The sequence below is a fragment of the Vombatus ursinus genome, unplaced genomic scaffold (genome assembly GCF_900497805.2).
Source record: "Vombatus ursinus unplaced genomic scaffold, bare-nosed wombat genome assembly UNPS02014812.1, whole genome shotgun sequence".
Lineage (NCBI taxonomy): Eukaryota > Metazoa > Chordata > Mammalia > Diprotodontia > Vombatidae > Vombatus > Vombatus ursinus.
In genome coordinates, this window is record NW_020954590.1 from 2,206,685 (window position 1) to 2,233,310 (window position 26,626).

Consider the following 26,626-nt stretch of genomic DNA (forward strand, 5'->3'; position numbering starts at 1 on the left):
ATTGTCAAATGAGACAGTTCAAACAAAACCTCTAAGGTCCTTTCCTGGTCTAAATCTGAGCCTCAGTTTCTTCATTTGTCAAATGAGGCAGTTCAAACAGATGACCTTTAAGGTCCTTTCCTGGTCTAAATCTGGGCCTCAGTTTCTTCACTTGTCAAATGAGAGAGTTGAAACAGATGATCTCTAAGGTCCTTTCCTGGCCTAAGTCTATGATAATGTATATCTTCTGAGTGTCTATTCTAATGCCCTTATTTTAATATTGGCCTCCTTCTAAAAGAAATATTTTTCCTCTCCCTTACTTTGGGGAATTTTAGAATTGGAGGTATGCATCTTGTGTCTTTATAAACAAATAAGTAGTACCCCTGAGGGAGAGGCTTCACAAAGATTACCAGAAAGACTATGCTAATAAGGTGTAGAGGTGCCTTAAGGATACTAGGGGCAGTTCTGTCTATCAGTAGTAGTTCAGGATAGGAGCTCAGGGCCACACAGAAGCTGCAGAGATAGAGGGGGAAAGTCTGGCAGGAAGCCAGTAAAGAGAAATACAGGGGGAATTATTTCAAGGCCTAGGATGACTGACAACATATATCTAAGTTGCAGATTCTCGGTTTCATAACTTTAAATCTCCAGGCTATTGTGTATGTTTTTGTCAAGGTACCTTATGATAAAAAGTAACATTTCTACAGCTAGAAGAGAGATTTGATCTGGTGACTCCCAGATCAACCTGATGAATTTGAGATGACCAGGTGTGGGTCTCTATCTGGAGGCATCTCATACCTTAGAGCAGTGGTGTCAGATTTAAATAGATATGCCACTAAACCATCTCTGCTGGACACATCTTGCCTTAGAAAAATATATATTAACATTGTTAATGTCCTGTTTGATTTTTATTTATTTTGTTAAATATTTCCCAGTTACATTTTAATTGGTTCAGAGCACTCAGGAGTGTTGAGACCTGTGAGTTTGACACCTGTGCCTTACAGAGAGTACACAGGCAGTTTTAAAATAGACATAGCATGATCAAGATGGCTGGACTTTGTTATAGAAGCTTGTCCCTCCTCAATGCTCTTTAAGAAGAAAAAAAAAAAGGAACTGACAGATCAGCTTTCTTATTTTTTCTGACAACAGATCAGAGACAGACGAGGAAGCCCAACATGGTACCTGAAGTTAGTTCGGTAGTTAGTTAGTTAGTTAGTTTTGGCAGGGGAGGCCAGGGTGGAAGGGGATGGTGTGGAAATCTGGGCCTTTTTACTTCCTTTTACAATTTCTGGGTTAGCTGTACAATGCAGGTCTAATGGGAAGAGGACACCTGTTCAGCAACCCCCAAAGTATGTTTACCCTGGAGGTGGGTGCATGGGAGAGAGTCTAAGACACAAGGTGATATTACCCCTCTTAAAAGAACTCGGTGACACTCTGTGGGAAAGAGGAAATCACTGGACTATAAAAAGGCTGCCTCAACTCTACCCCAAATTCAGTTCCCTTCCAGGGAGAGCTGATGGGCCGAACCCTTCATGCATTTTTTATGTCTATTTTGGAGCCGCCATGATTCCTTTGTATGGTCTACATTTTCTAAGGAGAAAAATAGGGGCTGCCCCATAATCTCTGTGTATTTGCCATCTTTAATATGGGAGCTAGGTATACTGATATTTGATGAGCCATTTTGGAGATTTCCATGAGAACAGTAAGCCAAGGAGAGAAAACGATCTTGCAATTAACCTGCAGAATAGAACTAGGATGACTCTAAAGTCTGGAGTAGGGAGAAAAAGGGTTGGGCCCTGATTTAGAGGGTATTGTCAGCATTAAAAAACCCTGGGAAATAGGTAGTAGGAATATTATTATCCTAGTGCTAATTAAAAGGAAGTGGGAGGGCTTGGAGAAGTAGGTGGAGAAGCCCAGTGTTCTATAGACAGCTAGTGTACTCTTTCCATTAATTCCATTTCCAAGTCCAGTACTCTTTTCATTAATATCAAACTAACCTGTCACAGTTGGCAGGGTCAGCTTAACCTGATCACGCCTTTATTCAACTCTCTCCCCAAAAGGAGAGGGGCCTCAAGCTCTGTGGGTCAGAACCCCACACTCCTAGGATGTAAATATCACAACTTCGCTGGCACCATTCCTAAATACCAACACACTGACACATACATACATGAAGAACAGATCTGGGTAGCAAGTGATGAGTCCAACTATACCCCCAAACTTTGCCTAAATTTTCCTTCTTCCCGCACAATCTCTTTTCAATGAAGAATAGCATAGTCAGTTCTCCAAAAGATACACCACCCTATTTCCCCCTGTTTTCCTTAAGTAACCTAGCTACAGCAGTCCTAGGCAGAAACGCTGAGGTAGTCAGTAAGCCTTCGTACCAGCATGCTAAAAATCCTTGCTAAAACCATCGGGTCACTCATGGGGACTGCAGCATTTTGGAGTAGGGAGACATAAAGTAGCTTTTCAAGAGAGCAGTGGATCCTATTGGCCAATAATATTGATCAGCAGCACATTTAAATATGAAATTTTGTTGTTTAGTCATTTTAGTCATGTCTGACTCTTCATGCCCCATTTGGGGTTTTCTTAGCAAATATACTGGACTGATTTGCCATTTGCTTTTCCAACTCGTTTTACAGATGAGGAAACTGAGGAAAACAGTTAAGTGACTCACCCAGGATCACACAGCTAGTCAAGGGTCTGAAGCCACATTTGAACTCAGGTCTTCCTGACTCCAAGCCCAGCCTCTATCTACTGCACCACTTAGTTGCCCAAATAAGGAGTAATAATAATTATTTTCCACTGTGATAAATAAATGAATTCTAATATATATACTAATTAGAATGGCTGAATAAATCATGGTGTATATATGTATGTGTTCATAAACACACAAACGTATATTATATTCCATCATACATAAGTGTATATATACACACAAATATACACATATGTACACCCATATAAAGATAAACATATATATACATACATGTATATGTGTGTGTGCATACACGTTATGTAATATGATTATACTATAAGAAATGAAAGAAATAGATATCAAAGACAATGGAAAGATTTATATTAATTGATGCAAGCAGAATCAGAAAAAACAATTTATACTATAACATCAATATTATAAAAGCAAACAATTGTGAAGACATTTTACAAATTGATGAAGAATGAAATGAATAAAACCAGAACAATTTATGTAATAACATCATTGTTTAAAAAAAAAAAAAAACAACTGAAAGCTGTAAGAACTATGATCAATACGATGACCATTCATGATTCCAGAGGACTGATGATGAAATGTGCTATCTATGACAAACAAGTAATAGATTGAGAATGTGGAATTATATATATATTTCCATGTATAGCCAATGGGGGAATTTGTTTTGCTTAACTATGAATATCTGTTAGAAAAAAAAAAATTTTGTTTCACTTTTCTATTCCTCCCCACCGGGGGACAGGAGGGAGAATAGTTTTCTTTTAATATTACAGACCTTCAGATACAAGTCCTATTATTTTTAATTTTACTTAACTGTTTTACTCCATACGAGACCTTTCACAAAGTAGGAGTAATCTGTAAATGTTTGTAATGTAAAAACAAGGCACATCCACAAAGCTTTAAAATAAGATGTGGCCTATATATTAGAGAGATAACATGGCAGGAGGTAAAATGCTAGACCTGTAATCAGAAATTCTTCCCTCTGAGACTTCCTATCTCTGTGATCATGGGCAAATGTGTTTACGTCTCTAATCCATCCTCAGATACTAGCTATGTGACCTTAGGCAAGTCACTTAACCCCTTGCCTCCAAAAAAAAAGTCTCTGAGCCTCATTTTATCACTTGTAAAATACTTTTAGTACCTACTGCAAAAGCTGCTGTAAATTTCAAATGAATGAAATTAAAGTGCTATGAAAACTTGAAAGCACTATATAAATGCCAATTATATGATGTTATGCTAAAATAGGTAATTATACATGGCAAAATCAGATAGGGTAGAAATGCTAGGATATGTCCAATTTTATCAAGTGGGTAACCTGCAAAAGTGGTCAACTTTGCAGTTTTCACCTCATATGCAGAATGAGTTCCATACATTTTTTTTCCTTTTCTTTTTGGCTTGAACTTGTGATTTATCAGCATGGGGAACTCTTGGTATGAAAGCTTCTTTTTACCAATGCAGATCCATAATTCTTTTGTAATTTATAATTACTGAGATGCCTAGGGCACTGACAGGTTGAAGAATTTGCCCAAGGTCACACAGCTAGTACCTATCAAAGACAGGACTTGAATCTACTGTATCATACTATCACTTCATAAATAAAATATGATTATATTTCAAGTTTTTTCCTTCACAAACACAACTTCTCACAAAAAGAGAGAAATATCTAGAGTGTGAAGAATGGACAAATTTAGGCTCACAGCATGATTAGGATGGGAAGAGAAATAGGTCTTGGTTTTATATTCATCCATGAGGCTAGAAATGATGTAATAACAATACAACATATATTATCAGTACAATATATAGACATACCTCATTTTATTGCACTTTGCAGACATTGTATTTTTTTATAAATTGGAGGTTTGTGGCAACCCTGCATCAAATAATCTACTGGTGCCACTTTTCTAACAGCATATGCTCACATCATGTCTTTGTGTCACATTTTGGTAATTCTCAAATTATTTCAAACATTTTCATTATTACTATATCAGTTATGGTGATTGTGATCAGTGATCTCTGATGTTACTATTGTAATTGTTTTTGGTCCCCATATAAGACAGCAAATTTAACTGATAAATGGTGTGTATAGATGTTTTGAATGCTCCACTGACTAGCCATTCCAGTCTCTCTCCATCTCCTTGGGCCTTCCTATTCCCTGGGGCACAACAATGTTGGAATGAGGCCAATTATTAATCTTACAATGGCCTCTTAAGTGTTCAAGAGAAAGGAAGAGTTGCAAGTCTCTCACTTTAAATCAAAAGCTAGAAATGATTAAGCTTAATGAGGAAAGCATGTCAAAAGCCAAGATAGGCCAAAAGCTAAGCCATCACCCTGATCAGTCAGCATCCATCAATATCAAGGCAAGACTCTCCAACCAGCAAAAAGATCAACACTCAGTGAAGGGCAGTGATGGTTAGTGTTTTTTTGTTTTTTTGTTTTTGTTTAGCAAAAAGTACTTTTTAAATAAGTTACATACACTGCTTTTTTTTAGACATAATACTATGGCATACAATAGACTACAGTATTGTGTAAACATAACTCTTGTATGTACTGGGAAACCAAAATATCCGTATGACTTGCTTCATTGTGATATTTGATTTATTGTGATGGTCTGAAACCAAACCTGTAATTATCTCCAAGGTATGCCTGTACAGGACATATATGTGTGATATAGAACATAACAATAATAGCTAACATTTACATAGTGCTTACTATACGCAGGCACTGTGCTAACAACTTTACAATTATTATCTCATTTGATGCTCAGAACCCTGGGATGTAGATGCTATTATTATCTCCACTTTACAGATGAGAAAACTGAGGGAAATGGAGGATAAATGACTTTTCCAGAGTCACCCAGCTAGTGAATACCTGAGGCCACATCTGAACTCATGTCTTACTGACTCAAAGTCCAGCACTCTATTCACTGTGCCACCTACCTGACCCATATGATATGAAATACTCCAGTGTATTTTTTGGAAGTCTGCACTTCAAATGTGACATCAACAGCTTCCTTCAAGTGCCAACTCCTACAAAAGGCCTGTAGTTGCTAGTGTCTTCCCCCATCAAAATTACTTTGCATTTACTTTGCATGTATTTTGCATTTACTTGCCATTTTTTTATGTCCCTTCTTCCCCTCAATTTTTATAAGCTCTTTGAAGTCAAAGACGGTTCGATTTTTATCACTGTATCCATACCTTCTAGCATAGTAGCAAGCACAAAGTACTCAATAAAGGATCATTGAATGGAAACTGAAACTCGTGACTAGGTGCATAAATTTCTTTTAGTTCATAAACTTTGGTGTAGCTAGAGGTATAGACACACAGTCTGGTTTCTTAAGTATTTACATTAGCCTTATTCTGGGCAAGGGTAGGGGAACCCCCCCCCAATACATTAAAAAAAAACAAAAACAAACCAGAATCCTCAGCAAAGGATCAGAGTCAGGGTACCAGCATCAAAATGATGTTCATCCCAGCTAAACCACCCCTACATGAAAAGATAAGTCTGTGATATTGACACCACAGGCTATAGAATATCTCACCTTTTGAATGCTGCATCAAAATGGGATAAAAGGGACTAGAAAGGACAAAAACACTTTAGAATGCTCACAAACAAAACTTTCAACAGGGCAGCACAGCTGTAGACAAAAGAAAGCTTCAGGCAGGCTAACCCATAAAATAAATCTCAGGAATGAGATAAGCTCTAATCAAACAAAGGCCTCCAGACGCCCATGGCCCATAGAGGGAACCATGACCAGCAGCAGCCTCTGCAAACAACTACAGTTACAAATCAAAGAACAAGTTCTTGCTGCAAAAGATTCTTCAGCCCCATCTAAGCACAGAGAAAGTGATTAGACTCAGTGCCATTATTTTCAAGTTATTCAGCAGTGCTCACTAAAAAAGGCTCCCAGTTTGCAAAGCCATTAATTACTATAAATTTTTCAGCATGACACTTCTCTCTGTCTTCTGTAATAGGATTCTCTATGAATACTGAACTGGTTGGGTTGGCATTGCTGACCCTAAAGGGCTAGCTTATGGTGACACTTCTACTTTCTGGACTTAATCCATTTGTTTTTATCTCCTGACTTCTCTCCTGGGACATAAATTGTGTCAACAGATTTCATCAGGGGAAAGGGCAAAATCCCATTTGAGTAATGTTAACTGTTCATGCGTCATACATCCTTGTCTTAACATTAGTTTCCTGTTCCCACAACAGAGATGCTCACCAAAGGCACAGTCCTGTGTTGATCACGTTGAAAGTGGTAGTGCCTCCCACAGGCTGCTCTGACAACTGCTTTCTCTAGAAACTACTGCCACCAAACACCATCTTTGAAGCTGTAAAGATAGCTACTTAAGTGTCACTGAAAACAGTGACAAACTCCATCAGGAAACTTGTTTCTATCCTTGCGAAACTATGTATTCTTACAGTCAGGAGTAATGACTAGACAGCAAGTGAAAACCAAATTATTAAAGGAGCAAACTTGGCTATGATCAAATTATAAAGAATGTGGAGAAACTAGGTGAGTTATAGAACATATACTGAGGATTTTCCATAGCTGGACAGCTGGAATAAGTTTGGATACAAGGTCAGCAGCAAAAAGCTTTTTTTTTTTTTTTTAAAGCCTTTATGAACAGAGTTTGCCTCTCACAAGGCCAGCCAAAAGACAAAAAATGCAACCCCCAAGTTCAAACCCAACCTTTGCCTTAAGAGAACTGCCTTGTATAATTTTGGCTGTCTCTTCTGAAAAAGGATAATAACGACAACCTGCTTCCCAGGCTTTGTTCCATAAGTCTTTCTTCCTACTCCAGGCTCCAGGATGCTGTTTGCTATTTGTGCTCCAGGATGTGCTATTTGCACAGCCAAAAATGCTATATGTTTCTTATGTTACCTATCCCCCTAACCAGGTTCTTCTGGGGAATGTCGACCTTACCATTACTGTGTGTCCCCATTTTCCCCATTCATGAATCAGTGCCTCTAGAAGCAGAAGGAACAGAGTAAGAGAAGATATGAAGGTGGAGAACCAGACATCTTCACAGCATCTAACCAAGTTATACTACCAGTTTGGGGTTTAACCTTTTCATATGTTGGGAAATGTTTTAAAACCCATATTCTTTTATAAAAAAAGGATAAACGTTCTTCCCCTCAAGATATTATTGTTGTTGTTGTTCATCTATTGTTCTCAAAGAGGTACATCTCAAGATATTACTATACGTTTTTCCTATGCTTTCCTACTTTCATATCCATATATCTAAATCTTAATATTTCTTTATTGATATTCTAAAATCTCTTCATCTGACCATAACTATCATTCTAGGGGGCAAAAGGCCTGGAATCAAGAAAACCTGAGTTCAAATCTGGTCTCAGACCCTTATTAGCTGTGTGGCCTTGGCCAAGTCACTTAACCACTGTTTGCCTCAGTTTCTTCAACTGTAAAATGAGGGTGATAATAATAGCATTTACCTTGCAGGGTTGTTGAGAGGATCAAATGAGATAATAATTGTCAAGTCAGTATAGTGCCTGGCTCATAATAAGCAGTATATAAATATTAATTATTATCATTATCATTATTATTATTATACCTTTCCCTCTGCTTCAATACTTTTAAATCTATTCCTTAACTTCCAGTTCTGCCACTCAGTACTCTCCTAAGCTATCACATCCTGCTCCAATTTCACTTTCTACTCTTTCCAGTCTTGACCTACAGTTACCCACTTCAACATTACAGTGTCTCTTACTCTCAAGGTCATGCCTCCTTTTGCTATCCCTGTGGCTTATGTCTTACCAAAGCCCAGCCCTGGATTACTCCCAACATTCACCTTCTCCACTCTTACTCATATGCTGATGAACAAAGCTGGACAAAATTACTCAGCCTGGTGACTGGGTCTACTACAAATCTATATAATCTAATCACACTAGTCTCTTCACTGCTGCAGCATGGCAACTCTTTTATTCCTCAGGACTTGATTTTCCATCGAATTCCCCATTGAGAACCATGCCAAATACTTTCTTCTCTCCTTAAGTCTTACATACCACCTCTCCCTTGTCCTCTTATAGTTACCGAGAAAATAAGACTATTCCCACCTTGAACTCCCTCTTTTTCCCTGTCCTAAATCTCAAAAGCCCTAGACAGTATTGTTCTATTCTCCCTTCTATTCCAGTTAAAGGAATGTCCCTTCTCAATAAGACCAGCCCCTTTATTCGTAACCTTATTTTCATCCCCTTCCATCTCCTACAGCACACTGAGCCCATAATTGTCACAACCTTTCTTTTTTTAAAAAAAAAACATATTTCCATATTACTCATGTTGTGAAAGAAGAAACAGAACAAAAGGGGAAAACCACAAGAAAGAAAAAAAAAGAGAGAAAATAGTGTGCTTCCATCTGCATTCAGACTCTATAGTTCTCTCTGAACATGGACAGCATTTTCCATCACAAGTCTTTTGGAACCATCTTAGATCACTGTATTGCCGAGAAGAGCTAAGTCTATCAAAGTCAATCATCAAACTACATTGCTATTACTCTGCACAATGCTCTCCTGGTTCTGCTCACTTCACTCAGCGCCAGTTCATGTAAGTCTTTCCAGGTTTTTCTGAAGTCTGCCTGCTCATCATTTCTTACTCCATTAAATTTCATATACCACAGCCATTCCCCAATTGATGGACATCCCCTCAATTTCTAATTCTTTGCCACCACAAAAAGAGCTGCTATAAATATTGTTGCACATGTGGGTCTTTTATCCCTTTTTTTTTAATGATCTCTTTGAGATATAGACCTGGATTAAGGGGTATATAGAGTTTTATAGCCCTTTGGACATGGTTCCAAATTGCTCTCCAGAACGACTGGATCAGTTCACAACTCCACCAACCATACATCAGTTTTCCAGTTTTCCCACATCTTCTCCAACATTTAACATTTTCCTTTTTTTGTCATATTAGCCAATCGGATAGGTTCAGGGATGTAACTCAGAGTTTTGAATTTGCCTTCCTCTAATCAATAGTGATTTAAAGCATTTTTATGACTATGGATAGCTTTAATTTCTTCATCTGAAAAAATGCTTGTTCATATCCTTTGACCATTTCTCAAATGGGGAATGACTTGTATTCTTATAAATTTCACTCAGTTCTCTGTATATTTTAGAAATGAGGCCTTTATCAGAAACACTGGCAGTAAAAATTGTTTCCCAGCTTTCCGCCTTCCTTCTATTCTTGGTTGCATTGGCTTTGTTTGTCACAACCCTTCAATTAAGTCCAATGATCCTATTTACTTATTGTTTCTTTGTTGCCTACAAGGATGCCTAGATCTCCTCCATCTTCAAAACTAAATAAAAAGTCACTTGACTCTTCAGGTATCATCCTATGTCTGTCCTCCCTTTCCTAACTGAACTATTAGAAAAAGCCTCGGCTTCCTTTCCTCTTACTGATTTCTCAGCCTCTTATAATCCAGCTTCTCACCTCATCACACAAATGAAAATAGCCTCTCTACAGTTACCAATGATCTTGACTTGGCCCAATTCAATTCAATTCAATCTTTTTTCAACCCTCAGTCTTCCTGACCTCACCGTATCATTTTATACTGTTGACCATCATCTCCTGTATACTCATTACTCTGGAAAGTCACGATTCCACTCCTGTGGTTCTCCTCCTACGTACATGGCCACCTCCGTCTTTCCCCACAACTGCAGGTATACCATAGGGCTGTGTCCTGAGCCCTCTTCTATTCCCTCTTCCTACTCTCTCTCAGTGACATCATCAATTCCCAAGGGTTCAATTATCATTGCTATGCTGATTACTCCCAGCTCTATCTATCTACATCTATATCTATATGTGTATATATATATAGAGAGAGAGAGAGAGATAATATGGATATAAATGTATAAAAATATAAATATATAATACAATATAAACGCACCCCATAATCTTTTTTCCTATACTCCAGTACTATGTCAGTGATTGCTTTTTGGACATTTCCAACTTGATGTCCCGTGGGCAACTCAAACTAGTACAGCCCCTGACTAGTCTTCAACTCCTTTCTATGTCAAAAGAGGATAAAGTGACTTACCCAGGGTTACGACACTGCTCTTTCCATTAAGCAAAAGCTCAGCTTAAGTTAAGTAAAGTGTCCATATCCCATGAGTAATTTATGTGACATCAAAGACTGGTCTTAAAAAATTGCTGTGACTAATGTGAAAATATGTTTAATAAGAATGTATATTTAAAGCCTATATCAGATTACACACCATCTTGGGGAGGGGGAAGGGAGGTGGAGAAAATTTAAAACTCAAATGCTTATGGAAGTGAATGCTGAAAGCTAAAAATAAATAAATTAGTTTTAAAGTTTTAAAAAAGTGTTGTGAATGACAACTTGCTTAAAGGGGATTATTTCTGAACTTCTTTTCCAGGTTGCCGTGCCTAAAACAATGCTTTGCACATAGTAAATACTTTTCTTTTCAACCACTTGCATCAAAACACAAATATGAACAGTTTCCATCCGTCAATGAGTATTGACTTGAACAGAACATTGTAGTTGTTCATTTCAACAAATGGTAAAACTGGATCCAGAACTTTCAGAAATGAGTTGTTCTAGAATATCAACAGATATTCTTAACATGAGTGGCTTCCCCTTCAAACACCAAAACTTTCTTTTTTTTTTTTGTAATCATAACTATTTGGGGCAAAAGTGTTCTCAAAATGTGTTATATAGGCACAAAAAAGTCAAGTGACTTGATCAAGCTAGTGTATGAGGTGAGACTCAAACCCAGACCTTCCTGACTTCAAGTTCAGCACCCTATTCACCAAACTATGCTGCTGCAATACAATGATATACCCTATCCATCATGACATTCAACATAGAAGTGTTTGTGAAACTAGAATATGAGAAATTCAAAAAGGAGATCACTCATTGTAGGAGAAACATAAGAGGTTTGTTGTTGTTGTTCAGTCATATCCAACTTTTGTGACCTCATTTCAGGTTTTCTTGGCAAAGACACTAGAGTGGTTTGACATTTCCTTCTCCAGCTCATTTTACAGATGAGGAAATTGAGGCAAACTGGATTAAGTGACTTGCCCTGGTCACACAGCTAGTAAGTGTCTGAGTCCAGATTTGAACTCAGAAAGACCAGGCCTGGTACTATCCACTGTGCCACCTAGCTGCCAAACATAAGAGGTAGGGACAAAATTATGAAGGACAGAACATCTGAGCTGGGCCTTGAAAGAAGGTAAGGATTTCTATAGGCAGAGATATGGGGAGATCATCACACTAGATGATGAGAGACAGCAAAGACAAATATGGGAAACAATGGCTCATAAAGAAGAACCACATAGTTTTTGTTTAACCCTAATAAAAAATGCATTGAGCATCCACATATTCAAGAAAGCTGGAAGACGGTTTGAAATTAGATTGTACAGTACCTTGAATGTCAGACTAAAGGACATTATTTTAAGTAATGGGAATCACTAAAGGGTTGTTAATTTGTTTTCTTAATCAGAGGAATGACATCATCAGATCTTTGCTTTAGGGATACAATTCTGGTTGGATGAACTAGAGAGGGGAACAGGTGGAAGCAAGGAGACTAATTAGGAGATTATCAGAATAATCTGGTCAAGAGTAAATGAGGGAGGACAGCTAGGTGGCACAGTGGATAGCGTTCTGGCCTCAGAGTCAGGAGGACCTGAGTTCAAATCTGGCTTCAGACACTTGACACTTACTAGCTGTGTGACCCTGGGCAAGTCACTTAACTTGGATTACTTCACCAGAAAGAAAAAAAAAAAAAAAAAAAAAAAAAAGAGGGTCTGAGCAAGAGTGGTAGCAGTGTGGAAAGTGGAAAGAAGGAAGATTATGTGAGAAATCCTTGACAGTAGAATCAAAAAGACTTGGCCACTCACTGCATAAAGGAGAATGAAAAGTTAAGAATGATCCTCAGATGCCAAGCAAGGAGAATAATGGTGCCATGGGGAAAATAAGGAAGTTAGGAAGGGAGGCAGATTTTTTGGGAAGATGATGAGCTCAATATGGCCCTGTTATTTTGATGTTTTGGAGTGGCATCAGGCAGGCAATTGAAAACATAGCATGAGAACTAAGGACAGAAGTCAGAGGGGAAAATTTTGATCTGAGAAGTAATCTGTACCAAGGTAATTAGGAAGAGATGAAACTGACAAAATGAAAGAACGTAATAAAGAAAAGGACCAAGGACAGAGCCTTGGGAGACATCCATATTTATGGGATGTGGAAGCATATTAAAAACCTCTTTCTTAGTTTCTCTAGAAGTATTAAGAAGTAATATTTCTCTGTTCTAAAAGCCCATTCCAAAACCACTGGAAAAGCCCCTTGCAAAGGCTGATAGTTCAAGGTCAAAAAGACTTTCTTAGGGTAATGGATTAAGGTTGGTACCCAAACTTTTAGCAAAGAGAAACTCTTCGTCTTCCTAACTGTGGAGGGCTTTAACATGCAAACAGGATTTTATATTTGATCCTAGAATAATAAGGAGCCCCAGGAATTTATTGAATTAAAGAGGAAGGGAGCTGACATGCTCAGATCAATTTCACAGTCCAGTGGAGGATGGATTGGGGTGGGGAGAGATTTAAGGCAGGAAGACCAAGTAGAATGCTACTGAAACAGTCCAGGTGTGAATTGATGGCCTGCATCATGGAGAGTAGCAATGTTAGAGGAGAGAGGGGGACACATTCAAGGGATGTTTACAAAGGTAAAAACTGATAGGACTTGGCAACAGAGGTAACAGATTAGATATGAGGGAGGAGGGATGAAAGAGAAAGCAAGGTATCAAAGATGATACCTACGTTACAAGCCTGGATATCTGCGAGGATTGTAGTACCCTCAACAGTAAAAAAGTAAGTTAGGGAGAAAGGAAAGTTGGGGGGGGTGGAGATAATGATTTTCATTTTGGACATGTTGAGTTTGACATTTCTATGAGACATCTAGTTCAAGATATACAATAAGCAGTTAGTGATGTCAAACTGGAGGTCAACAGGGAGGTTAGGGCTATTTAAGTAGATTTGAGAATCATCAGCATAGAGATGATAATTAAATCCATTGGAGCAAATGAGATCACCACGAGAAATAACATAGAGAGAGAAGACAAGAGGAGCCAGGACAGAGCCTGGGAGACACCCACAGTTAGTGGACCCATCAAAGGAGACCAGCAAACTGTCAGGTAGGAAAAAAACCCAGAAGAGAGTCATGAAAACCTAGAAAGAAAAATTAAGGAGAAGAGGGTGATCTACAGTGCCAAAGGCTGCAGAGAGGTCAAGAAGGACAATAATTTAAAAAATGCCATTAAATTTTTCAATTAAGGGATCATTTGGAATCTCTTTGGAGAGCACAGTTTCAGTTGAAATGATGAGGTTGGAATCCAGAGTGAGTAGAGACGAATGAAGAAATAGTGGGGGAAGACATCTGAGTGGGATAATGAATCAATTAGAGGAGTATAAAAGGATTGCCATGGAAGAGTTAGTGCCTAGTTGAAATTATATAACATAAATCTGTGGTGGACATGGTTAGCGTGGGTTCATGACTTTCTCTGAGTTCACTCCATTCTTGGTGGCTTAGCGGGATTCCTGGACCTAGGCACCAGGAAGGCAGTGTCAGACATCAGGGTGAGGGGCTGGAGCCCAAACTGGGTATGGGGTGGGGAACCTGCATTCGAGGCCACACCTGGCCTTCTAGGTCCTTGGGTGCAGCCTTTTGAATGAGTCCAAATTTTACAGAACAAATACTTTTATTGGGGAGATTTGTTCTGTGAAATTTGGATTCAGTCAAAGGGCCACACTTGAGGTCCTCGAGTGCCACATGTGGCCTCAAGGCCAAAGGTTCCCCACACGTGGGGTAGAACCATCATTATAGAGACCTACCACCACTCAGTACCTTTCTTCGTTTGAGGTTCTTTCCATCCTTATTTATCACCCAGTCAAGATTGTGGTGACTACTGCCTACCAACCTCTAGGAACTTTCTTTCCCCAGTAAGTTCAGTGTATACACCACTGTAAACAAAGCTGTATTTGATTGGGGGTGGGGGTGTTCAGTGACATGCCACCTGTGTTCAATCTAGACCCCAAAAGAGGCCTGGCACCCTAAGGAATAACCACTCTAGGCTTCAGTTTTCTTATCTATAAAATGAGAAGCTAGATTAGAGGTCTTTGCTTTACCCTGAAATCCTATAATCCTTTGAAATACTGTGTGACCAGTACAGAGTACCTTGCATGGAAGCATTACTTCCTCTCATATGAAATATTAAACTTCTATTAATGCAGCTTAATATTGCATTATTATTGTTATTATAATTATTATTACTACTACTACTACTACTAACTCCACCACACTGTTGGTGAATAGCAAGCTTGAAGTCTACTTAAATCCCTATATCTTTCTTCCCCACATCAATGACAAGTTCTGTTCATTTGGTGCTCATTCATTTTTTTTTTCCAACCTAAAAGCAAAATTTGATATTTATTCCATTTCTGTCTGCTGAGAACATTCTGAATCATGTCATGTATCAAGAGTTGTGATCCCTCTAAGCACTGCCTTATCTGTACATTTTAGAGCAAGCCTTCAATGTTTCCAACGTCACAGATTAAAACAACAAACAAACAAACAAACAACTGAATAGGACAAGTCTATGGACAGAATCTTGCAGCACTCCAACAGAAACTTCCCTCCAGGCTGTCAAGTCATTTAGTCTACACTCTTGCCTCTAACAGTGCTACCTAACAATATTATTATTCAGTCCACAATTTACCATCTTACCTACAAAAGTATCATGGAAGACTGGCAGAGAAAGGATTCACAATGCTATTTCTTTGCTATATAAAAACAAAGTATTTCTAGTTCTGAGACAAGGAGAGAAAATAGTGAAGTAGGCAGAGAAGAAATTTCTCTGAAACCCCTGGAATCCATAACACATGTGGACCCAGGGCCTGGTGGTACAGTGACTCCAGTTCTGGAGCTGAGAGCCAGGAGACCTGGTTTCTAATGACAACTCAGACACTCACTAATATGTTCATAAGAAAGTCTTGTAACCTCTCAGTACCTCAGTTTCCTCGCTGCTAAAATGCACATAAAAATGCTCATACTACCTACCTCACGAGATTATTAAAGCACTGTACAAAGCTTACAGTGCTATGGAAAGCAGAGATTGGTAAAACCAGGTGGTGTATGTGTCAAAATACGTTATTATGGCCCATCTGGGATACCCTAGGATCATACCCACAAGGAAAGGCCTTACATCAGTCCTCTCCTAATTAAGTATGACCCCACAAGCTTCAAACCTTGCTGGAAGACCCCAAACTATGTGACTACTATTAGCAGAGAGGTATGGAGCTCTGCACCTCTCATGATGGTGGTCTGGAGCAGGGGTTCTTAACTGTTTTTATGTCATGGACCCCTTTGGCAGTCAGGTAAAACCTATGGATTCCATCTCAGAAGTTTTTAAATACATAGAATTACAAAGAAAAATCAATTACATCGAAATGCAGTTACTCACAAATTAGGGGGGGAAAAAAGTTCATGAACCGAAGGTTAATAATTTTTGGTCTAGAGCAGAAGTCAAAGATGTGGCCAGCAGGCTGCATGGGGGCCCATAACACTGAAGTGTAGCCCAAACCTGATTAAAATGTAACTGGGAAGCATTTAATAAAATAAATAAAAATACACTTAAACATAGTGATATCAATATGGTTTTCTAAGAAATATGTGGTCCACAAGGAATCCTTATATACAGTTTTTACCGACTCTGTTTGTATTTGAGTTTGATACTACTGCTCAAGAGGCAGGAGGAGAGGGAGAGGAAGAGTTCTATCTTCATCATTGGCCTACTGCATCACTCTGTACAGGCTGGTCCGAGCACTTGGAATACACCGCCTCCTCACCTCCACCTTTTCCTTCAAACTGAAATTTAATTAGCACCTCTCTTTTACAAAGCCTATCTGGTTTCCCCTTCCCCCAACCACCAGATGCTACAGATCCTAATTACTTTGTATATATTTTGTATTTACTTATCTTTGTATATCTTGCGTCCCCAAAACAGAATGTAAGCTCCTTGAAGTCAAGGACTGTATTTTCTTGGTCTTTGTGTTCCCCAGTGTGAAGAACAGTGCTTGGGAGCATAATAGTTAATAAATGATTGTAAATAAATTATTCTTTGATAGGAAATGACAACAACAATAACAATTAATATCTGCACCACCCTTTAACTTTGCAAAGTGCTTTTTTAAATGGGACATCTAATTTGATCTTCAAAATAACATAGGGGGATGTTATTATTATCCCCATTTTACTGAGGCTGAGATGAGCACATTAGTAAATGTCTGAGGTATCATTTGAAACTAGGTCTCCTGACCAAAGACTAACTCTGGTTGACAAGGGTACCTGTTTCCAGGTACTGAGAAGTAAAACAGAACTGATAACTTGGGGAGGAAATTTTCTAGAGTGGGAGGAATGAACGTCAAAGGGCTTAGACAAAGCCTAAGACTCTGATCAGGTATTTGGGGTGTGTGGGTGGGGGGAAGAATGCCTTTGGGGAGGGAGTGGGGAATGGTGCAGTGGCTACTCCCTACATCAGGGAAGGGGAAGGGATCAAGGAAAAGAATTTGAAGCCTCCCAGTCCTGATTTCTTCCAGAGCAGATGGGTGAGGGGAGGGCCCCATTCCACAGAGTTCTAAGTGGGGTGCCTCAAACCCTATTATTCCTAAGGCTGGGATTCTGTTGGGGAGATGAGAGAGAAAGAGAAGGAGGAGCTCTATTTCTTTGAGAGCCGAAGCATTTGGCCTCTATTCTAAAAAAGCAGAAAAGAAGGGAGATATCTCAACAAGACACAAACCCTATTATGACTGTGTAAACGAACGTTACCTTCTCTAGTGTTCCAACCCCCATCCAATGTAAACATTTTTGTTGCACACATTCACATATTCATAAGAGAACAAAAAAGTTATTTTGTGCTCAAACCGGGAGAGTCCAATTTCTGCAATTTTAAAAGCTCAGTGTTTGTGCTTGAATAAATGCAGATCATTATCCTTGGCAACTAATAATGCCTTAGCATTCCCCAGTAATCGAGAAAACAAATGTAGCAGCCTGTGGAAGTCACCCAAAGAACAAAATGGTTATGGAAATAATATAAGGGGGGAAAAAAGCCTTATTCTTTTTTGAAAGATTTTAGTAACAGTCTTTCCCTTTATCTTAAATGTCACCTGGTTGTCCTTCTTGAAATTTCACAGTGGTTTTCAAGTTTCAAAAATTTTATTTTTTTTTCAATTTCAAAACTGTACCTGTTTTCATTAGTATCCTTAAGTGTGTGCGTGTGGTTGGGGGGGTGGGGGAGGAGAGACATCAAGGGCCTACTATGTTCCAGGCACTGTACTAAGCACTTTACAAATCTTATTTGATCCTCACACCAATACTGAGAGGTAGATATTACATATTATCCTCCATTTTGAGGAAACTAAGGCAGCTAGAGGTTGTGATTTGCTTAGCTGCTATTATTATTATTATTAATTATTATTGCTCAAGGTCACAGACCAATTAAGTGTCCAAGTCCAGATTTGAATTCAGGGTCTACCTGACTCCAGGTCCAGAGCTCTATCTACCGTGCTGCCCAGCTATACTTAAAGATATGAAAATATGAACAAAGAAATGCTGGAGCAGAATGGCACATTACTTTGACCTCTGTAAATTTTAGTAGAATTCCAAATGCATCACACACACAAACATCCTAGGGCAGCAGCTTTATATGGGTGTTTTGACACAGGTAGGTAAAAAGAAAAGGGAAAAACATACAGCCAACACTTCAGTCTTACGCAAAACACCTCATCTAAATACAAGATTAGTGATTTGGCTAACCACAAAATTGACTAAAGAAAGCTTTTTTAAGAAAGACCTTTATAATGTTTGTTGGCAATTCCTGGTTCAAGTCACAGCTGCCAGTCACAGTTTACTTTAAAGTCTTCAAAGTCATTTGCAGGCATTCAGGCAACAACAAAAACAAAAATCATTAGCATTTCTACAGTGCCTATTTTGTGCTAGACGTTGTGCTAAGCACTTTACAATGATTTTCTCATTTGATCTTCAAAACAATGTAGCCAGGTAGGTGCTTTTTTAATCCCATTATACAGTTGAGGAGACTAAGGCAAACAGGTTAAGGGACTAAATAGCCCAGGGTCACACAGCTAGAAAATATCTTTCGCCCAAATTTGAACTCAGGTCTTCCTGTCTCCGGGCCTAATGTTCTATCCCCTGCACTACCTAGTTGCCTCATTGCTTGTAAGTGTCACCATAATCCTGTGAGGTAGGTGCCACAGTGAAAGGAAAAGGAAGAAAAAATTCAGTATTAATCAGTATTAAAAAAAAAAGGGGGGGAATAGACTGGTAAAGAGAGCAACAACGTAACAGCAGAAAGCTTCAAGAATTTCTACACAAGTCCTTGCTTTGCCCCAATAGCTTTATGACCTTGAATAAATCACATATCCTCTCTAATCTTCTGTTTCTTCATCTGCAAAATTATGATAATATTTACCTTTTCCTATCTCACAGGGCTATTAATAAATATAGTGCAATTAGTTATCCTATGAGCAACCTGTTACCTGCCGCATTTAAGACACTGGCAATCCACATGGTAATAACAGCTTGTTGGTATAAACTTTTTTGCAGAGGGAAGGCGGAACAAGGGCTACAAAATAGTTCACAATAGCCCCCACAAGTTGGTAGTCAAATTTAAAGTTAAATTGAGTCCCATTTTACAGAGAAGAAAGTTGAAATCTGAGACTTTAAATTCTTCACTAGTGGTAAGCACTTAAGAATAAATCATAGAACCTGGGTCTTTTGATTGTAAGTCACAGGGCCTAGCGGTGAAAGGCACTTTAGAGATCATTCTAGCAGACTCCTCTATTTTACAAATGAGGAAAATGAGTGCTGGACAAGTCAAGTGATTTTACCAAAAAAATCACAAAGGTACTGAATTTTAATCCAAATTTTCTTTTTCAAAATCCAGTGTTCCTTCCCAGACATCATGAATATCAGATACATTTTAATAATCTGAAGGTTCATTTCCAATCCATTTTCCATTCAGTTATTAAATTTCTCTGGAAATAATTTTCAATTGGTGCTAAACTTAGCTAGAGTCAGCAGACCTGGGTGTAAATCCTGCCTCAGGCACTTAGAACTGTGTGACCACTGAAAAGTCCTATCACCTCTCAGAGGCCCAAACTCATCTGTAAAATGGGCAAAAGATCTACACAACTTTAATTTCACTGGGATGTGGTGTAGGAAGTACTTTAGTAAATCTCAAAATACAATAAAGATGCCGGGGATTGTTAATAAATCTCAGGTCATAAACCTCCAAAAGAAAGTGCTATAGTAATTACCTTGATTTCTTGCTGTGGTAAAGTAAAAGCTAGTAAAAAATACTTATGCAATGTAGCAACATTTACTAAAAATGATTAACCCTGTACAGCACCAAGAGATGGAAGGAAACCATTAAAAACAGCACTAGACTTGGAGGAAGAATATCTTGGATTCCTCCTACCAGCACACTGAACAAATCACTTAACCTCTACGAGGCTCACTGTTCTCATACTTAAAATGGGGATAATAAAACTGGCACTACATTACAGAATCCTCAAACAATACCATCCAAGTAAAAGACTTTGTAATTCTAAAGTATTCCATAAATGTAGCTAACGATAAAATTAAACCGTTGATCCATACACCTGTCTGGGTGCCCAACCCTTCTCCCAATGATCCTGGCGGGGGGGGGGGGGGGGGGGGGGGGGGGTAGGGGGAACGTCCTCTATTCTGGATAAATAGTACAGCTCCTCTCTGATTCTCATGCTATGAATAAATATGGGGGAGAGGGTAAATATGGAACACTATCATGTGCTATAAGTGTGAGGCGAGAAATAGATGAAAGAAAAATGTGATTTCAGAAATGAGACCATGATAAGGTCATTTACTTCACTCTAGAAACTTTATAATATTTCCTACCACGGTTAAAAAGTGATTGAGAGGTAAGGTGATGGGTTAATATAACTCAATTGTTCTAAGTATCAATCACTAGATCTCAGAGGAGTTTAAAACTATTCAGCAAAGGGTACTAACCTTTGACTGGAGATGACAAGGCATGATAATGCCCTTACAGTACCCCCAGGGCATGGGGTTTGAAAATGAATTCCTCCAATTTCTGAGCTTTTACTGAAGACATTCAGCTAATGTGTGTTCTAAGGTTATCCTGCTTTACTCCAGTCAAAACACAAGCACGCAAGCTGGCATTCCAGACTTATCCGTTTAAAAAAAAAAAAAGAGGGGGAGGGGGAATCCAGCCCAGCCAGCTGCTGCCCCCACACCTGGTACTGCTAGGTCACTCACCTGCACATTGGGGAAAGCGGTTTTCAGAAGATAGAACATTTTGCGGTTGGACAACACATCCCCGCTGGTCATCTTCTCCTCGGCTCCTTCCCGGGTTTTCCCTTTGGCCTTCTCGTTGAGAGCATTGCTCTCGCGGACCCTCTTCACCTCCTCCCCTCCCCTAACGGCGGCCAGAACGGACACGGCCAGTAACTCACGGAGGTCCACTGTGCCCCCATCGGCCTGAGAGCCCGGCGAGTCGGGACCGCCTCCTCGGTCTCCCCCCAGGACGAAGAGAGCGAAGCGGCCAGCCAAGAAACCGGAGTAGAGATGGTAGAGCACGCCCAGCCCTAGCAGACAGAAGACGGCCACGCCAAGCGGGGAAAGGCGAATGCCCATGGGGGCCATGGCTGGACCCGGGGAAGGCGGCCGGTCCCCACGCAGCCGGAGCGGAAACAATCCCGCCCGGGAGGCTTGGAACGCGGAGACAATCAGCAACGGTCCATCGCTCCCCGCAAAGCTCCCCGACCAGAGCAGCTACAGCCCCCAGGAGCAGGGGCCCACATGGAACTAGAGGGGGTCCCCTTTCTCCTCTCCTACCCCGACCCTACCTCGAGCTATCTGTTCTCCCAGGCACAATAAAGGCAGTTCCCTCCTTCCCCTAACTCCAAGCTGAACAGCTAGCTAACCGCGTCTGCAGCCACTGCGGCCTCTCCGGCCTCCCGATCCCATCCCAGGTCTCAGCAACACGCCGGGAGAGGAGGAAGGGGTGCAGCTGGGTCTCGTTCCCACCGCCCAGCAGGGTCTTTCCCTTCCACGTTAGCCAACAGCAGAGAGAGGTGAAAGGGGACGAGTGGGTGTGTATCCGGGTTACGCACAAGAGGTGGGCGCAGTGGGCGGAGCTGGCGCTCCAGTTTGGAAACGTGTGAGCCTCCTATTTGGACGTGGGGGTGTGGCATGCCTGTCCCAGTGTGTTAATTGCTCTGTAGCCCAGAGCTAATGATCTGCACTTTAAAGTACCTGGGAATTGGGGGTACTGGAGTTGGGAATGAATCATAGCATTTCTTGCAGGGAGATGCTGGAGCTTTGCTTGAAAATATTCTCCCCCCACAAAATGATTCGTAACCTAAATCGCGATGTTCCTGTTGGCAGATAACTGGAGCACGTTAAGTCTTTGAGAAAGGGGAAATTAAAACGTGTCATATTAAATAAGGGTTGCCAAGCTTCCTTGGCTGGAGCTCCTGTGAAACCTAAAGGTCGAGGTAGAAGTCTTTTCGATTTCCATCTCCGAGTTCCAGTAGTAAAAAGGTCTGGAGAGATTATTCTATCCTCGAACCCAGTTGATGTGACTTGATTTGTCATGAAGCTCCCGTATTAGCTTCTGGGATGAGTCAGACATAATAGGAAACACAATCAATTATTTCAAATCCAGTATAAACCTTTCATAGGCACCAAATGAAAGCAGTAAATCTCTAGCTTCATTTGACTAGTCCTATTAGCCTTAGGAGACAAGCACTAGTCATGATTAGACATAGAATATCACTTTTTTTTTTATCTGAACATTCCTATAACAGAATTTGCAAAATTTATCTTACTTTATTCTTAATGAGTCAAGGGTACTGTTTACAAGTAGACTTCACCTTATTCACCATTGGATTGTCACCTTACTAGACTCTTTCACTATCAGATAATAAACACTATTTGATTGTAAACACTAGATTGTAAGTACTTTGAGAACATGCCTAACACAATGCTTTGCATATAGTTCAAAGTTCAAATGGCTCCATGATTTCATTGATTTGGGAGTTACTCCCAATAAGGCAAATTAAAAGTTATTCCTGCTTGCCCATCCTGAGAAACTCTTGCCCATTGATGTTCTGTCCATTTAGACTCAAGGATGTTAAAAGACTTGCCCAAGGCCACGTGGATAGCAAGCATTAAAGGTCAGTCAGGAAAGAGGTTTGGCATGCCCAGGTTACCTAAAATGGTGTCATCCACACAGAAAACTCTGAGGTCTTGCTTCTGGAAGACTGGAGGACTGCAGCATGCATGGACAAGTTTATCGGCACATTTGGTTGGGAGCAAACTTTTCCATTGGATGAAGAAGCACACAAAGCTAGTATCTTTAAACTATGACTTAGCAACTTGGCAACCATGACTGATGACTTAGCAACTCAAGTGGTTTTTCCTGTATTCTTGTCTGAGGGTGAACTCCACTCATACCATGTAGTAAGGGATAGAGAGTCTAAGGATCACCTACTTTCCCTCCTCACCTCTTGGGCTAAGTGACTCCCAGAATCAGGACTGGAACCTGTTCTAACTGCAGAGAGTGAGGTCTCTGATCCTGGACCTCAAAACTTGGGAATCTGAGAGACTAGTCTGGGTATTGAACTTGAACTTGATGGAGAAAATGCTATGTAGGAAGTAAACTAATCTGTAAACGGAATCTCCTCCACAGAGACGTGTGTTGAGGGGAAGGGAAAGGGAATTATGTTCCCAAAGTGTTGAGGGGAAAATTGGTATGTTTGTTGTTGCTATATATTTGAAGCAAAAATCTAGTCATAAAAGCTAATCTGATGATTAAATGGAAAAAGGTGTGAGGCACTGAACCTCATAAAATTAGGGGAACACAGTTGGAGGGGGGCTTGAGCTGATGGTAGAGAAGAAAGACTCCCCAAACTCCTGAGGGTACTAGAGAAGTCTTGGAGAATGGAGCAGGAGTTAAACCCATGTTAGACATTTTGTGTAATAAATGTTTGTGGAAATTGTTTAGAGAACAGGGAACATAAGTGGAACCTACACATTGAGGAGTCTAACAAGGCAGGACAGTGTAAACTGGGCCTGGACTGGACGGCTCTCTCTCCTGGAGCTGTAGACATCTCCCAAATCTGCATACTATTATGGAGATAATGATATACAAGGACTTGCTGCTTTCCTGGATACCCAGAGTACCTCTTGTAACTAGCTACAAAATAAATAGTGCTGATGGTGAAATACAAACAGAAATCAGATATGAGGGAGTAGTCCCCGTAGTGTTGACAACATCAGGTCTTTGGAAACTACCACTGTCCTTCATGTCAATTTGTGGGGAGGAAACTTTGCAACCAGGCCTGACTGATTTTTAAGGAGTTCTCAATGAAAAGGTCATAGAGTAAGGATGGTTAGGCAATTCAGGGAGCTATAAAGCAATGAAGACAGTTTGAAATATGAAGCATTCCATGCTACTGAACCATCCCAAATTATATGGATCATGAGATCAACAAAAAGGCTTGTTGAACAGCAATCATAAAGAGAAATGTTGAGCCATTAGTGGAAAGTCTGCCTGAGGTTTATAAAAGTAAACTGAAAACTGTTCTCCATCAATAATGAAAAAGAAGATAAAGTCACACTAGTTTCAGCACTGTAAGAAAGAATAGTAAGGCAGCACAGATGAAACTGTAAAAACACATACTTATCCTAGTATTCTACAAGAAAAAAAAATTAAAGAATCGGGAAATAAAAGAATATGACAAAGATTTTTAAGAACAGCCTCAGAAGGGCTCTGCATGCACTAAAAGAGAATTAAAAGAATTAAAGACCAAAATGTGTTCAAATCCATCCAACAAATATTCACTAAGTGCAGATTATGTGAAAGGCACCATACTGAAGAAATTTAATATTTTAATTAAAAAAATGTTTACTATGGCATGGCACATAGTAAGTACTTAATAAATTATTGTTTTGCTGTTGCCTTAAACAATGCATACAAGCAAACATCAGTGAACTGATACCATCTAGGACAATTTGGAATTTTCATATGACCTGTACATAAATATAATTACTGAAGAATTTGTTTTACAGTAGATAAATTAATAGTTAAAATCTTGGAAACTACTGGTCTTAAACAAAGGCATAAAAAACGATTAGGCTTATGAATTTGAAGTAAATTGATCAGTAAAGAATAACTTTTCAAGCACCGTCCCTGAAGTCAGGAGTACCTGAGTTCAAATCTGGCCTCAGACCAAACACTTGACACTTACTAGCTGTGTAACCCTGGGCAAGTCACTTAACTCCAATTGCCTAAAAAAAAAAAAAAAAAAGAATAACTTTTCAAACAAATAACCAAGAAAGGCAAAGACTTTATTTGTTATCCTTGTCTGCCTCTCACAGTGCCCATATTAGACACTCAGACCCCCATGGGGAAGCCAGGTGAGAAGAGGGGAGGAGGAGAAGCCATTTCCCTTTCCCATCCTGATCCCATGTCCTGAATAGGTGATGAGATCTTTTCTTCTTCCTGCCATTACCCAATCCCCCTGCCCCCTTCTGGCTGGACCTTAACTCTCATCCTCACCCATTCAGAGGAAAACCCAGAACTCATGTTCCTTGGTATTTCCCTGTAATGATGGAGGGTGGGGCCCCTCTGGACCTCAGCCTTTTGCAGAGTAGATATGACTGCTTACAACATTTGGATTATCTGGGAGTTATCAACTACAGTCTTTCCAGTAAGGAGGTCCATTAGACCTTACCATCTGCCCTGCTACTGCTATGTCCTAAGGTCCTCTAGTCATACCATCTGCCTTGCAGCTATACTCTCCAAATAAATCTATGGGAAGTGGCATCTGACCTGCCAATGTACCCCTGGGCCTTGTCATCGACCCTGCATCTGATATACAGGATGTCCCAAAAGTCTTAGTGCAGTTTAAACTTTAAAACTTTTGGAATGCTCTGTGTGGTTTTCTCCTCCAATCTGACAACTTTCTGAGAGTAGGGACTGTTTCAATTTTTCTGTCTGTATCCCCAGTGCTTAGCACAGTGTTTAAGCACATGAATGGCATTTAATAAATGCTATTTCATTTGTTAGAACCTGATTTAAAAAAAATGTGATCTATGAATATTCAAATCTTTTTTTCCCCCAAACAAAAGTGTCAATATTTTTATTTTCATGGACTTATTTGGAACTTTTTTTCCTTTTTTTTTTTGTGGACGCAGTTCAAAAAGGTAAGACATACATATATAGAATAAATGAAATTGGCATAAACTCATGAAATAAATAGCAGAAGTTTGTTTAGAAGTATCATTCTCTACAAAATGTGTGGAGTCATTCACTACTGATCAGGCAAAAGTCATTGTCACTTGTAATCTTTGTGGGAATTTATAGTAGTTGGATAGAACAGACTTCTAGGGCCCCAGAGGCATAGGAGTAACTAGGGTAAAGTAAATGGAACTTTGTCCCAGCATGTCAGCATAAGAATGGTACGCTTCCTTTCTGTGGCAGTCTTCCAGGCTACTGTCCTTTGCTTTTTGTGCTCCGTTCCAGGCCTGAATAACGTTTGACCACTCATCTGGCCCTGGGTTGTACTCCCAGTGTCTAGCCTTCATAGTATCCCTTTCTGTGGGCCACTTACCCATATCTACCACACCACTGCCTCCACTGTCTTCTTGAGGTCAGGGTAGTTGGATCAAACACCTAACAGTAGCAGATTGTCTCTGTGTGTAAGGTAGATTTCAGTGTGTATAAGGAGGATTTTTGTTATTCTTTCTAATAGTTTAGTTCCCAGGCTCCATGGCCATATCAAGCTCTAGTTTCCAGGTGCTAGATAATATTTCT

General features: G+C 39.7%; 1 protein-coding gene across 1 annotated transcript in view; it reads right to left on the bottom strand.

The window, feature by feature from the left end:
- The window catches only part of LOC114054059 (inositol monophosphatase 3), a 56,147-nt gene extending 34,227 nt beyond the window's left edge, over positions 1 to 21,920 (bottom strand). The window contains exon 1 of the mRNA XM_027877127.1: positions 21,061 to 21,920. Coding sequence (XP_027732928.1) covers positions 21,061 to 21,447 — 387 coding nt within the window. The 5' untranslated portion in view covers positions 21,448 to 21,920. The remainder of the gene's footprint in view (positions 1 to 21,060) is intronic.
- Positions 21,921 to 26,626: the final 4,706 nt, after the last annotated feature.